Source organism: Lepisosteus oculatus, chromosome 3 (genome assembly GCF_040954835.1).
Source record: "Lepisosteus oculatus isolate fLepOcu1 chromosome 3, fLepOcu1.hap2, whole genome shotgun sequence".
NCBI classification, from domain to species: domain Eukaryota; kingdom Metazoa; phylum Chordata; class Actinopteri; order Semionotiformes; family Lepisosteidae; genus Lepisosteus; species Lepisosteus oculatus.
The window spans coordinates 61,892,526-61,907,630 of NC_090698.1; the positions used below are offsets into that span (position 1 = coordinate 61,892,526).

General features: G+C 35.5%; 1 protein-coding gene across 2 annotated transcripts in view; it reads right to left on the minus strand.

The window, feature by feature from the left end:
• Positions 1 to 15,105, minus strand: part of agtpbp1 (ATP/GTP binding carboxypeptidase 1) — a 73,790-nt gene that overhangs the window by 19,716 nt on the left and 38,969 nt on the right. For both annotated transcript variants that reach the window (XM_015362177.2, XM_015362184.2), the window contains 8 exons: positions 14,980 to 15,063; positions 13,395 to 13,481; positions 10,851 to 10,999; positions 9,782 to 9,869; positions 6,716 to 6,860; positions 6,201 to 6,351; positions 3,712 to 3,892; positions 2,187 to 2,316 (listed from right to left, as the gene is read on the minus strand). In XM_015362177.2, the coding sequence (XP_015217663.1) occupies positions 2,187 to 2,316; positions 3,712 to 3,892; positions 6,201 to 6,351; positions 6,716 to 6,860; positions 9,782 to 9,869; positions 10,851 to 10,999; positions 13,395 to 13,481; positions 14,980 to 15,063 (1,015 nt within the window). The remainder of the gene's footprint in view (positions 1 to 2,186; positions 2,317 to 3,711; positions 3,893 to 6,200; positions 6,352 to 6,715; positions 6,861 to 9,781; positions 9,870 to 10,850; positions 11,000 to 13,394; positions 13,482 to 14,979; positions 15,064 to 15,105) is intronic.

Here is a 15,105-nt window from a genome sequence, read left to right on the forward strand (position 1 = left end):
AGTGCATATGTTATATTATAACAAAGGATATGCGATGAATGCCTGTAAAAACAACGCAATCTGTATAATTATCTGCAATACAAATAAAAAAAGCAGAGGTACACGGTCTACCACATTATTAAACAGAAAGTTCTTAAAAGTGACTTAAATGAATGGATAAAAGCTTACTTGTTCAGCACTGTTTCAGAGAAGGGAGAAAATAGTGCAAAACAAGGACAGTGCAGGGCAGTCTGCATTCAAAACTGCTTCTATTAAAAGAAAAATTACAGTCCAAAGCTAACAAGTCCTTTGAAGGAGTTGAAAAGGAATCAGGGTTTTAAGACTATCTTCCTAGTAAAGAAGAAGAAGCACTTCACAGCTGAACACTAGAGAGAAAGGTAGTGAGAAAAGCTGGATAAAATAACACACTGCAGGTCCGGATATTCCCTGGTCAAATAATCCTAAACCTACCACCAGTGGTGCTCTGCAGCCAAAATGTGCACTGCCATTTGGGTTATCCTGGATCACAGCTAGTTAGTGACATGACTTGTATCATATGGGCCAGACACTATACGGTTACAAAGAGTGTATTGTTTGGCCCACTTAGGAGCACCCTAAAATACTAGGTTGTTCTTAAAAAGTGTTTTTTCTATAACGTTAACTGTAAGCGCTCTTTTTTCATTTCTGTACATCATTTGCACCATGATCTTTTAACCTCCATGGATCAACATTCACACACACACTTCGAAAACACAGCAGAACTGTTTCTAGTTAGAGCTTACAAAATGGACCACAATAATGTAACTCCTTCTTTCAACCAGGAATTTAATGCTTTCATTCTGTAGCTACAGCATTTTGAAAAATTTCCCAGGTCTTCCATATTTAAGAGAATCTTATTTGGTCAAATTCTCTGGATGAAATTCAAGTTTGTTTGTAACCATTTTTGTAAAGGTTACTTTCTTTGTAGCCTGAGTTTGTTGGATCTCTTCACTTGACAACAGAGTATTAGAGTAGAGGTTATTCAAGATTCCATGGTACTGTTCATAACAGTAGGAGTTAACCTGGATATCCTGGCTAAATCCCACTTTGGGCTTGCCCTGCCTGGGCCACCCAAAGGCCTTCCTTAATTCAACTGGTGAAGCAGCTTCTCACTTCTCCATCTGCTCTCCTGTGCAGTGAGACTGCTGATGCTATTCACCTTGGTGGATGCTGCACTTCAGTGGAAAATGATGTGGATCCTTCCTATATTTAAATAGATCTGGGATGAAAGTACTATACATATGCAAGAACTTCTTATTAAATATATGTAACTACTTTGGCAAAAGCTCTTTTTTTGTGAATGCTAAGGATGTAATGCTGAGAGACTAAGCGATATGAGATGGCCTAATTGATCAGGCCCGTTTGTTGTTCCACCTGTGTTTGGCGATTTCCCTGAAAGCTCCAGGGAATAAGCTGCTGCTCTCAGTCACCTGACTAGTTGCTATTAGACAATTGGTCAAGTGACAGTTTAAAAATCAGGAATTACAGGCTCCTGTCGATTTGCTGTCTGGGGAAAACTTTATATATTATACCATTACCCATAAGATTTATCACTGGCAATCCCATCACTCTGTTTATTCTGATCTTTACACTTTAGATGAATCACTGCATACTGAACAAATCTTTACATACAAATCTTTAATTGGGAAAATAAGTTCTTGTCTTCATAATGTATTGTAGTTCTCTGTGCCACATTACAACTTAAGACATAGATTGACTCTTCCAAGAGCTACTACTGACTTTGGGCACAAGTCATTTCAATTTGTTAATGCTCGTAACAACCTGCAGTGTAAGCTGAAAACATCCAGCTTTGTAAATGAGGACATTTTCATGTGTAGGATTAAATCTTCTCTCCCTAAACTAAACTAAAACTGACTTATCTGGTTAAATGAAGGATTAATTACCACTCTCTGGCCATAGCCAACAAGAAATGAGATCTAGTCTCTACAGAAACCTTTACCAGTTTTGTGGAGCTGAGGCCACAGAAGACATGCAGGCAACATGCTTTTGGGTATGAGAGCTCATTTTTTAATCTGAGTTTTACTTAAGTCTTTCAAAATAGTCATAAGTTGCATTACTTCACAATATTTTGTGCATCCTATGAGGAACAGGAAAATAATCTGAGTAAGCTTTTAATATCATTGCTACAGAAATAGTTATAGTCTTACCAGTGGGGTCCTCTGTAATGCAGCTAGATACTGCAGTAGGCTCTTCGTGTGATAAATTGTAGGGTGAAGATCAGGGCTTGGGGTTTGCCACTGACGATTGAGATCCTCACCACTAAGGGAACATCGGTGGCTTTCAGAAAGAAGAACAAGGAAAAAAGGTTTACTGTAATCAGTTGAAGAGAAACACATTTTTTAAATGGAAAACATTAATCTTGTTCCTTAACGTTATTATAAAAAAAACAGGAACTAACCCAATGTGAAAATCATTGTAGGCTCCAATTAAGAATACTTTTGCAATAAAACCATAATTTAAGTGAAGGATACACCTCACATATATTCTTTAATAGTTCACTGATAAGGAAATCAACATTAACAGGGTGGAAATGTTGTCAGAGAAAAATGAAAATTAAATCTTTTTTAATTGACTGTAATTTTTCAGAATGGGATTAACAAAGACATTAGACATTATACGATATACAAAGGAAATGTTACACATTAAAGCAGAAAATGATATATTAGTATTTGGTACTTCCTGCACAAGCACCATGTTATTATGTAACCCAATTAAGCGTTAAAGCAGCAAGTTCTTAAATTACAGCCTTGTCCTCTTTTTGCTATAGCTGTGAGAGTTTCTTATTCAAGGTATTTCCATGTGTTCACTATGGCAGTGTTTGCAAAGGCCTGGTGCTAGAAGACTATTTACATCCCATGTTTTCAATCCACTTAGTACATAATTGTTTAACAATTTCCACTATTTCATGACACATAATATACCCATACCCATACCTGTATATCCTAGTTTATTTTAAAATACAGGACTATCATTTGCATGCTGCAGAACAAATGCTGCATGCATTAGAAATGTGCTGGTTAGAAACACAACTATCACTCTAGTGCCTCTGCAGGAGTGAAGTTAGAAAGCATTGCTACTGTATATTGCAGACTGAAAGTCCATTATTGCATTATTTTAAAGATGTTATAGGAATATGTTTGTCAGTGGAGCCAGTGGTGCAAAGCCACTTTCACTTAATACGTGTGTATCAGAAACTGCCATCAAAAGCCCATGCTATTGTCTACTTGTGACTTATTAAAATTAGCTTCCATTACAACAAAAAAGTAAAATGTAAGCTGTGTTAAAAAAACACAGGTCTTGAAATATAACTTCTTATGAGAAAAGCATAACAATGTGAAATTTACAAGATACAAAAATTAACTTAATCTCTTTAACAAATTCTGCAGAAATTTATAATTCCAGAATCAGTTAAAAAATAAAAGGCCTTAAGATTTATAACTGGCAAAAAGCGTACACAATGCAATTCCAGTAAAACGGCTCTAGAGCTCTGAAGAAATCTTGGAAGTAATCCAGTGGATTTAATATTTTGCTACATTTTATGTTTGATGCTTTGTACTGCATAATCAGACTTCCAAAGATTTCAATGAAAACAACAAAGAAGTAATTTTCTGGATCTTCATGTTCAACAATTTACAGAAACTACACATGTGAAGCCACACCACAGAGACTCACTTTCCATTGATAACTCCATCTGGGTTCAACATGGGAATAATTTTGAAAATGTAGGATTCTCGCAGGCTTTGGGCCATTGGACTATTGTTCATTAAAAACTCCAGAGTTCCTTTCATTACCCAGCTTGCATTAGTTTCTCCAGGATGCACACGGGCAGTGAGAAAAATGTAGGGACGATTTCCTGGAAAGTAACACAAGCCATGTTAGCAAGGCCAACAACATAAACCATGGCACACATACAGCGTGCTGATCTCCAACCTCATGCGTGCACCAGTAATGTCAACCAAGAACATGCTTTACTCCTGTGGCAAGGGAGGTTAAAAGTATTAGGGCACCATACTGGACAGACGGTACCTGTACTGCCCTTTGCATTGTCCACTGGACGACTTTCCAGTTGAACAGAATTCTGTTGCCAAATTTAATAGGTCCAGCCACAGTTTTATCAGACCTCCTGTAAATCCACTGTTTTCCATTCTTAATTTAAAAAATCCAACAACAAAATTTTGTAAGTCTTCAAAACACAGGCACATACTGTACAAAAGCCTAGACTGTATATGAGAATCTTGGTTTGGCTACTCCATGGCTAGTGCAGTGCAACACCAGAGTACACTGAGCATCAGAAGCATGCCAAAAAACAGGCCTGGTTGCTGGTCAGATGGTAGTGTTGGACAAATGTAGTTGAAGCTACATTTTTAAGTCTCATTTCTGTGAATGTATAACCCCTAGCAAAGCACAGTAGTGTGGTTGCTAGCACTGTTGTTTTTAAGTGTATGCTCTCTTCATGGGTGTGTTTTTTTCCAGGTTCTCTAGTTTCCTCCAACAGTCTAGACAGTAGATTAGTCTCTGGACTAGTCCATGTTGGTAAAATGTCCCCTGTATGCTTGAGTGTGTGGTCTGGTTTCCTGTCAAGGCCATAACCTGCCTTGCTCTAGATGACTGCTGATTTAGGCTAGAGCTTATCATGACCTCCAAGCACAGTTCCTGCTCTGACTTCCTGATGAATTTTATACAGACTCTTTTAAGGTCTTGAATGGGAATCTACAAATCTACATTTTCTTTTTAATCTAGTCATAAAACATACTTGTTTAAACTGGAATGCTTGTAGGTTTCATGATGTCTGTATTGTTTATTGACAAATTGTTATCACATCACCTTCGATAAATGCTGATCCAATTTAGGGTCATGGTGGCCTAGAGCCTATCTCAGGAAGCACTGGGCACAAGGAGAGGTACACCCTGGAAGACTGTCGCAGGGCACAAAAAGACACAAACATGTATGCACTCGCACCAGGGCCAATTTTTTAGAAGCCAATTTACCTACCAGCATGTCTCTGGACTGTGGGAAGAAACCAGATCACCCGGAGGAAACCCACATGCATACAGGCGTTTCACACAATCTCCATACAGACAGCACCCCAGGAAATGAACCCAGGGCCACCATGCCTCCCATGACACATTATGTGCAACTCTTTGATTTCTCAAAGGGAAATTTCTGAATTTATTGTACAGTGACATTAGAATGTTTTATGAAAGACACTTCATAAAATTAATAGTATTATCATCATAAATTTGTAAAATTATCAAAACCCCATATGTGGTTTAAACATCACAGATCACAAAATGTATAGCCCTCTATTTGAGAACTAATACAAGAAAAAAATATAATGTTAAGAAATAGTAATCAAAACAACTATTAATATTACTTCTATTTTGCAGATCCTCTTCTGGCAGAGATTAGAGCAGCAAGATGCTTCCTGTAGTATGCTACAAGGCTCTCCTGATGCACTATTTATGACCAATCCTCCAGCCAGAATTGTTCTAGATCATTAAGACACTGTCGATCCTATTTGGAAGGCACAACGGCTCCAACTAAAAAACAACCACTGCTCTAATTTATATCAACGGTCTAAATTTTCAGATGATACCAAAATAGGAGTCTACTGTAGAAGCAGGAAATTAAATAAGATGAATTTCATAAAATTTGGCAAACACCTGACTGAAGAATACAAGGAAACCTGATTCAAGTATCCAATATCCTAAGAGATGCTGGCAGTGGAGCTGTTCTGAATAACAGTGAAACCCACAAGTGGAAGGTACATGGAAATGCCTTTAAAACCAAGAATGGGAGGTGCTTCTTGACAAAACGGACTGTGGGATTATGGAGCAAGCTACCCAGAGGACCTTTAAGAAACAGCTGGATGATATCCTTTGATCAAAGGCTGAATGCCCTTCTCTCATCTGTAAACTTTCTTATGTATCCACCTCAGACTGCTCCAGTACGTGCCCTGCTGCATAAACAAGCCTCTCCTTTGGCATTGTAAATAAGAATTTGTTCTCAGCTGACTGACTGGTAAAATTAAAATCATGTTGCTTATTTTATGTTAACTCTCAGTGGTTCTGCTTCGAAATTAAAATTAATGTGAAGGCTATTGAAAAACCATTAAGCATGATCTTATAAATGAATCAGACCAATTAAAAAAATTTACTTACTGAACTGACAGATCTCTTCGTAGTGTTCTGACTCTGGCATTGCGGTGATAGTTAAGACAGGGCAGCTGTTCCCACCCAGTGTTTCACAGAGCACATCTTTGCGGAAGTATATCTGTGGAGTGCACATTGATTCCAGCTTCTGAAGGTGCATCTTCAAAGATAAGAAAATAATAGGTGTGCATTTTTGTATTGGAATTTAGGAACAAAACAATTAAACTACTACTAGATATGCCATAACAAATAGTTACAGTTACTATACATGCACGATTATGATAAATAATGGGGACCTGAGAACTTATGCTACCAATATCCTAATAAAATGTCTCGCTCTCAAAAGCTGCAGACAAGCACCAATGAAAACAAATAAATGCCTTATTTTCTGTCCATTAATTTCTTCAAAAACAGCCAACTCTATGACAGGGATATGGTGTAAGAGGTTTGCTAATAAAAAACAAACCGACTTGTTTTATCCATTACTTTCATATCAAAAGCTGAAATGATAATGATTTCTTTACCTGTAAAGTAGAATAAGTGTAGGGATAGTGATATGCAAAATAGCAAACGTCATCTTTGTGATGGAAGGTCACTGTGAAGGTCATGGTGTAGTATGATTTCCCTTTCTGACCCCCTGCTGCGATGGAACTTCGAGAGAAGTGGTTTCTTTGCAGTGGAAACAAAAGAAAGCTCCAAAATTACTAACACACAGAGTTTAATGTATACAATGAAAAATAAGCACATAACTGTACGGTACATTTTATATTTCTATTTGACCATAAAGATGATAGGAGTCACGAAAACATTGGAAAAGTGAAAATACTGTGAAAGGTTCAGCTTCAGAAATGAGCCTTTTTTGGCAATAATATATTGAGCAATGTCATTGATTTTGCTGGTACAGCACTTGAAGACTGTATTCATATTTTTAGTTTGCAAGGCTTGTGTTAGGATCTTGAACTCTGAGTCCTCTGAGTCTACTTTCCACAATCAATCTTAAGTGAAATTACACTGCTTTATCACTCATTGGTCAATTTAGACTTAACATTAGTTAAATGAGAGCATTAATCTCATTGTAATTGTTTTAATTTTAGAGTGTCTGCAGAACTTCAGTCTGTGTTTTCCTATCTGACTGTCACTTTATATTAGTGACAGAATAGTATATACAAAACAGATGAATATTTGAGTAGTTTTACAGTAACTTAGAAACAAAGATCTCTTCAAATACAAGATGTTTACCTCAGAGAAACAAATATTCAATTACATGTAATTTTATTGTGGTTATAATTATAAAACTTCTCATTTATCTTAACCACTTTTAAACAAAGAGTTATACACGGAACACAGAGCAAATGTGTACTGTTCTCTTCATACAATTCCACTGTACAACACACAGCAGAGAAGATTAATTACATTTAAGAAACTTACAAGCTTCTCAAATTCAAACAAAGTGAAATTTACTGTATCTAAAGGTGTAGAACAAGCTTTTGCTAACTGCCTGTTACCAAGCTACTAAAAAAGCTACTTCAATTAAGCCTGAAACCTAAGATTCACACCTTCAAGAAGACCAATCATATTTGACTGACAGGCTACTGGCTTTTCAAGAGGAAATCGACAGAATTAGAAATTGACATAAATAATATCTAGTCTCAATGAATGATAAAAGTTACATCACCCATTATGTTAGTAATAAGCCATCCTCCTTTCAAAAGTAATTTTTTTACTACAATAATAAAATTATAACTACACTCATAGGGTCTGCCATTTTACAATGACCGCATACAGATAAAGTACAACTTCCAACTTTCCAACAACTCTTGTATGGTTTTTAATGGCCACAGAGAGTAAGGGTCTCGTTTTCATAGGTTATCTGAACAATGGCGCCTTTTTTACAGTATAATGTCCTTTCAAGTTATTATGTACTTATTGGCACTGGCTTGAATACAAGCAATTTCAAAATCATGGGAAACTCACAAAATACTGTACGGCATCCTCTGGCCTGTATAAATGTTATGTACATTTCACTTTGGATTATTCAACAATTTAAAAATGAAGAACTGGAATCCTAATTAGCACTCATTACACAAAGACTGAATAGCACTTAATCTAAAACTTCTGTGCTCTAACTAGATATTACTAGATAAAACAACAATCAATAAAACAGTACAGCTTATTTTCCTGGTAGAAGACAGTCTCCCTTTAGCTTGAGGATCCCAAAAAATGAAAAACTGGTGAATATTCCTATTGAAAGTTTAAATTTGTATAGCACTTTGTGTATATTTAATTTGTACAGCAGTTTTTTTAGTTTAATTTGTATAGCACTGATAAGTCATAAATCAGTGGCAAACAGTTTGAAGATGGCCTCCAGATACTATACCTACAGTAGGTTCTTTAAATCCCCTGCACTGTGTGCTTGATCCATTGGATCATTGCATAACCTCCGAGTTTTTTTACAGCTTGTGACAATGCAAACAGCTATAAAGAGGAGGTTCTTTAGTAAAGATATTAATACTGCTATTACCCATTTTACATTTCACAAAAATGTGAATACAAGAAAACAACGCAAATAGCTTCCAATCACAATTTCCTATGAAAAATCAAGCATTAGGGTTTATATTAAAAAAATGGATTTCCTTGCAGATGAATCAGCAGGGCTTAGAGAAATACTGTGTCCCTTTTGGTTACCATTTAATTTTCAAAGTGAAAAAAGACTTGTTGTCTAAATGACTGTAAAATAATCAACAGTGCTTCAACAACAAAAAGAACGCAATAATGACTCGATGCAGACAGAAATTAACAAATAGCAATGTGTTTCAAGTACAAAGCTCTTCCTCCGGTACCATCATGGGTAGTCTATATCCTTGATGAATCCTACATTATCAACTAGTAGTTGTAATCAAATGGTGTCTTGTTTAGCTACAGTAGGAGAGTTAGTTTGCAAGCTAGTACAGTAATCTAGTTGTTAGACAGCTAGGTGGGGAGAGGAAGATTACCTCTCGGAGACTGAATGATGATACTTTTCTAGGTTTGTCTCTTTGTCTGTGGGGCCTGCTAGCATGAGAATGATTGCCCTTGACGCTGATTGGGTGCTGACTGATTAAATTTTCACATCCACTGGACCAAAGAGGGAACTGTGTGGACCAGGGAAACTATTTGATTTCCATGTAAGCACCTTTGGGCTCTTGGATTCACCTTCATGTTTAACATTTGTGTTGACAACTAAGGTCCTTTTTGGAATGGGGTGAGTGAAGGCTGCCACCTGGGAGGCACATGGGGTTGTGGAAAGGTGAGATTGGGGAAAAATGGGAATGCTGTTGTGTGTTGCACTGTATTATTGTGTTCCACGTTAACCAAATTATAAGTGAAAGATCTCAAAAAGGCCAGGTCATTTTAAAATGACAATCAATAGCAATACCTACTTTATGGTCCTCTCACATTAAACTCAGGGTTACCATAAAAGGTAAAAGTTACATATACAATTTTCATCTGCCTATTTTATATTATTCTAGATTTTAAAAAAATGGAACTCAGTAAAATAAAAAAGGCAAAAAAGACAGAATAATGTTTCTGTAACAATTTAGAATACATACTTATAGTAACAGATATCTGTTCCTGTGCGGACCCATCGTGGTCGACCACTTAGTGCCTCTTGGACTGAGTACATTAACACTTGCATTCCTACAGAGGGAAGAAGAGGAGGGAAATATTGAAAAGCTGAAATCCAGACTTTTACCAGGGTAATAAGACATTGGCTTTTAAATATTATTAAAACAGAAACCATGTATCATATATAAAAAATAAATCAGTGATACAGTACTTATCTTATACCTGAATAGAATACCTATTACAAGCAGAAGAATACCATTATTTTCTATTGATTATTCCCATCTTACCTATGATTCAAAATGTTCAGTTTACTTTTTCATTGTTGGAACATATAGTCCTGCTTTTTGTTGCTCAGAATCTACCTTTTTAGCATTTTGAGGATGGTATGGTGAGCAGTGAGGGCCACCCACCTGGGGGATGCTGGGATGTAAAAGTATAGTGAAATGTAAGGAGATCCCACCCCCACCACCCGAGAAAAACAAACTTTAAGTGTCAGGTTTTCCTTGTTCTTTTTTTATTATAACATGGAATCCTGCAATAATGCAATGGAGAAAATACTAATACTCTGTAAACAAAGTAACATGCAACATTTAAATCCCATACGGAGCATTTTTTTAATTATTCAAGTTTTTTAGTTATCTAAATCACAAGAGTGTGTTTGGCAAACACCATTGTTTCACATTAAGAAACAAGTGGAAATTAAGTTTAATTATTCTTACGGCTGTCATGGATACATTGTCACAGACTAAAAGCATGTCTATCACTTGTTTCATTGCTGAACTGGATGTTAACATACAATATAATCCAAAATCCAAAAATATAATCTACTTTATAGATGTGGCACAATTTGTTTTTATTAAATTGAGTAACTAGAAGAATACCAATTTCCACCATCAGATTGAAAGGCCCCTAAGTAAAAGAAATCGTTTTACTAATCAGAACCAGTTAGTTTTGCATTGCTGGTTTTTGAAGAGTATGCACTAACCACATGCTTCGATAATGGGAATAAAAATTCCTTGAACTGCAGCAGCTGTGATAGCAATATGTGCCTACCATAGTTGAACTGGCTGTTGGACTTCTCGCAGTTGATGATGTTGAAACGGTAGGGAACACCGCTCCTCATTCCACTAACCTCAAAGTAAAACCACTGATGGTAATGGTTGCTGTTTATATCAGAGTTCAGAATAAGGTCATATTCAAACCTAAAAGACAAAAGCAGTTTTGTTGTAAGAACTGTATGGCAACGCTAAAGTAACAAGTAAAGGTTTATTCCATGCTGAAAAGAGAAGAAAGGAAACAACGTTTTGACTGCGGAGCCTTCTTCGGGTGTGTGACTTTCTTCTCTTTCCGGCATGGAATAAACCTTTACTTGTTCCTTTGCAGCAATGTTAAGGTATTCTTACTCTTCAAAAATCCTGTGTCATGTCACATTGCTAACTGTGACTGGGATATCTCAAGGGGTGGCAAACAACTGACCGAGTACTGTTAGAGTAGGTCTGAGATTAGTTAGTCAATGTTGTCTAGCAGACAAATAGGGCTGATTTGTCCACCACCAGTAAGCTTGCAGGCCTGTCATCGAGAGAAGTGTCCTCCTATCGGAACTGCCCTCCTGTCAGGCCTCTGCACTTTGGAACATATTAAGTGGCAAATGCTTCTACAGGGGAATATCGATAATACTTATTCTCTCCCAGTCAGGTTTCTTTGTTGCAGAATCAAGTCTTTAACCAAATGGGTAAGACATACTGTATCTGCTCTTTAAACACTCGTGATAACAGATACGCAATTGTGATATAGAAATTATCCTTGAAATACAATATCCCTTAGAAGTGTATTCTTAAAAGAAACATTGAGCATTTGAAATAAAGGTAAAACAAAGGCTAAATTAAATTATTACTACAGAGAGAAACAGAAGATTTATGTCAAGATTCCAAGTCACTGGATGAGATTACAGGCACAAGTAACTCCATATGTTTCTATTCTGTTCCAATAATTCAACACATTTGTAAAGTATGATAGAGCCTGACCTTGTGTTACGATCATACAATTTTCAATCTGATCACAAGATGACTCTTTGGGGAACAGACATAAAACATATGCATTTTTTGTCCAAATATTTTTTTTTCTCCAAGTTAGCAGAATGCAGTCATGTTTTAAATACTTTCAGTTCCTCTTTCAAAGGGTGTCATCTATGGTTTCGAACCCCTGCAATTAACTTTTTTAGCCCCCACAGGCAACCTGAATATTTACAAAATGATGTCAGATCTAACTTAAAAGAATCCATGATAAATGAAACAAATTATGGAGGGGTTTGCTCATCTCTCTTAGATGATATATTTTGACCTTATACACACCAAGAAAAAAAGTAAATTGCTACCAAATTATGAAGAATAACATTTGGCTTCTGAGCAGGGAAAACATAGCTGGTTTACATCCTTGCTGACCACTGTAATGAACATCTACAGCTGCATATGGTGAAGAGGAGTTTGCATCTTGCATATATAAGATATATATTATAATATATAAATGTACTGTACAAGTAATTTCTCATTTTAAGAAAGTAATATATTCCTTATTTGTCAAAGCGAAAAGTAATTGTACAAAAAAAAATTTCCCATTAATTTAAAGGTCATAATTGGAGACACACGGGAAAGAATGGTAAATACAGTACTGTAAGTGTATTTTTTATAATTAACAGTAATTAGACATAAACAGTACTAATTAAAACAAACATACAGAACAAAACAAAAGAAAGAAGAAAATGAAGTAAAAGTATGTGATATCAACAATGCTGAATATTATGTCTACAAAGTATTTACCTATTTTCATTACTTTGCACAATGTCTAATTTGAAAAGGATTTTGAAAAAATAATTTGAAAATAAAACGAATTAAACCAGCTAATGCTCATTGGGTGAATATTAATTTTAAAAAGGGTGTATTCATTTGTTTAATGTATTAGCTGGGAAATTTGTTAATTTAATATTTGGGAAATGAAGAATTAGTGTATATATGTAGTAAATATAGGGTTGCCCAAATCACAACCCACAGGCTAAATGTCATTAAATACAGCCCCCTACTAGTCTCTACATTGAACTGCATGTGTGCCCTGCAGTGATGTAGGCCAACGATTAACTGATGAACAGCCAACACAAATGCAAAACACAAGTTGCCCTTAGTTCTGTAAGCTCTGAGAAACACTAATTTAATTGATCCAACCATCTCTATAACAAAGTGTGCATTTTAATACTTGATTTTTGTGTTTCTGAAGAAAATTTCTCTACAACGAAGGTGCTTCCATCATAGTCTAACAGAAAACTCCACCCCTGTGGCATGACCTCAAACAACAGCTTCTCACCACACAGCTCCTCAACTGTAAATTTATTTGAATTTGAATTTTTACACTTTATTTATCTCACCTATTTAACTTGTTCAGCACTACACTAGAGTAAAATTGTATTGTAATTGTAATAGACAAGCTATAGTGTTCATACTTTTTTCAGTATCTTTTAGGGTAAAAATAAGAAATAAAATGTACAACAATCAACATATTGTTGAGATTGCTTTTCAAGGTAACAAAAATAATATAAAAGAATCTTACTTTCTAACTTGAATAGCTTTCCGTAAGTTTCCAGATTCAAACCGGGAGTTAAATTTCAAAGCTTCTCTGTCTTCAATCACTGGACAGCTGAAACAAAGCCAAACATTTTAAGAATAGTTATGATCTTTAATAAAATACGTTAGACATAACTGAAGTAAGCCGAACAGTTAAACTGTGAGAAACAAATCCAAATAAATAAAATGAAAGACTTGTAAAACCTAGGTTGTAAATTTACAACATTTTTACATGAGAGTAAGAGAGAAAAAAAAGGCTCCACAGCTGAAACATTGTGTTTTCTTTCTTCTGTTTTCAGCATGGAATAAACCTTTAACTTGTTCCTTTGCAGCCTACGCATGCTGACGCAGCTACCGACCTGAACTAACTTTTTTTTACACTGTACTCAAACCATACAGTGCGTGAATAAGATTGGCTGTTTGCCTGCAGCTGTGAAATTCTAACTAAAAAAACCCACTAACAACTAAATATATATACACATCCAGTACATTATTACTACTTAAATAATTTTATGCAAAGTTGTACACATATGCAGTGTACTGTGTATGCAAACATATATTTATATGTAGACAATTACACTGAGTTTGCCTACACTTTAAGAACAGTGATCAATGAAATCATTCATCATCCGCTTTTAATTGGGGCAAAAGGTTAAACCATTTACAATAAACTAACATCAACATATCACAGACTATTGAGTAGGTGCCAAAGCATAAACAAACTCTAATGCCATCCAGTAAATCACAGTTCAGGAAGTCTTATAATCTCACTTAGAAGATGTATTTTTACTCTGTTGTATTCTGATTAGTCAATCAAGGTGGCAGCCATGTGAATATCCACAGAACTGCTTAGATAAGCTGATACTAAGTGGCTTTTATGTAGAAAACATGAAATGCTACAGTTGTCTCTTGTCAAGAGAACACTCCACAGCACTGATAAAACTCAAACATCTCAATGCACTCTAATATATCTTATACAGCAACTGAATTAATTTAATAATTGTTCCATTAGAAACAACATTCAAATGAATGTGTAAACTAAGCTTTAGGTATAGATACTGTACGTCTGTCATCATTTCAAGTAAAAAACAAAATACATTTATATGACAAGAATCAGAGCTTAAATTTACATTAGTTAACTAATGTATACTATAGCTTCTGACATTTACTAATGAAGTTTTTGAAAATGAATTAAGCAAGATAAATGCTTTTAAATATTATGTTATGTTCAGAGTGATTTTGTTTGTTAGACATTTACTACTAAAGTTAGTCTTGAAACTTTTTTTTTCTTTGTTAATATACTGTACTGCATACTGTATCTACAGTCTAAGTGTGGAGGTTGCATATTCTTTATATTGTGTGAGGTGTTTTTTGTACCAGGACATACAAGTTTCTCTCACTTTCTAATGAAATGCCGGATATACAGTACACTAAATGTCTCTAGATTAGTTCACTTGAGAATGTTTGTGTGTGCCCAGCAATGGGCTGTGACTCCTTGGTTGTTTGGTGGTTACATCATGAAGTGTCTGATGTAATTTTGAAAAACAAAGTATACAGCTAGAGCAACTTACTTTGGCAAATCTAAATCATAGACAACTTGGTCAACAATATCATTAGAATGGATCAACCTTTCAATATCCTGGAATATTTTTGTCCTGAAAGAAAAATACAGACACGTAAAAAGAAAAGTTGGGCAC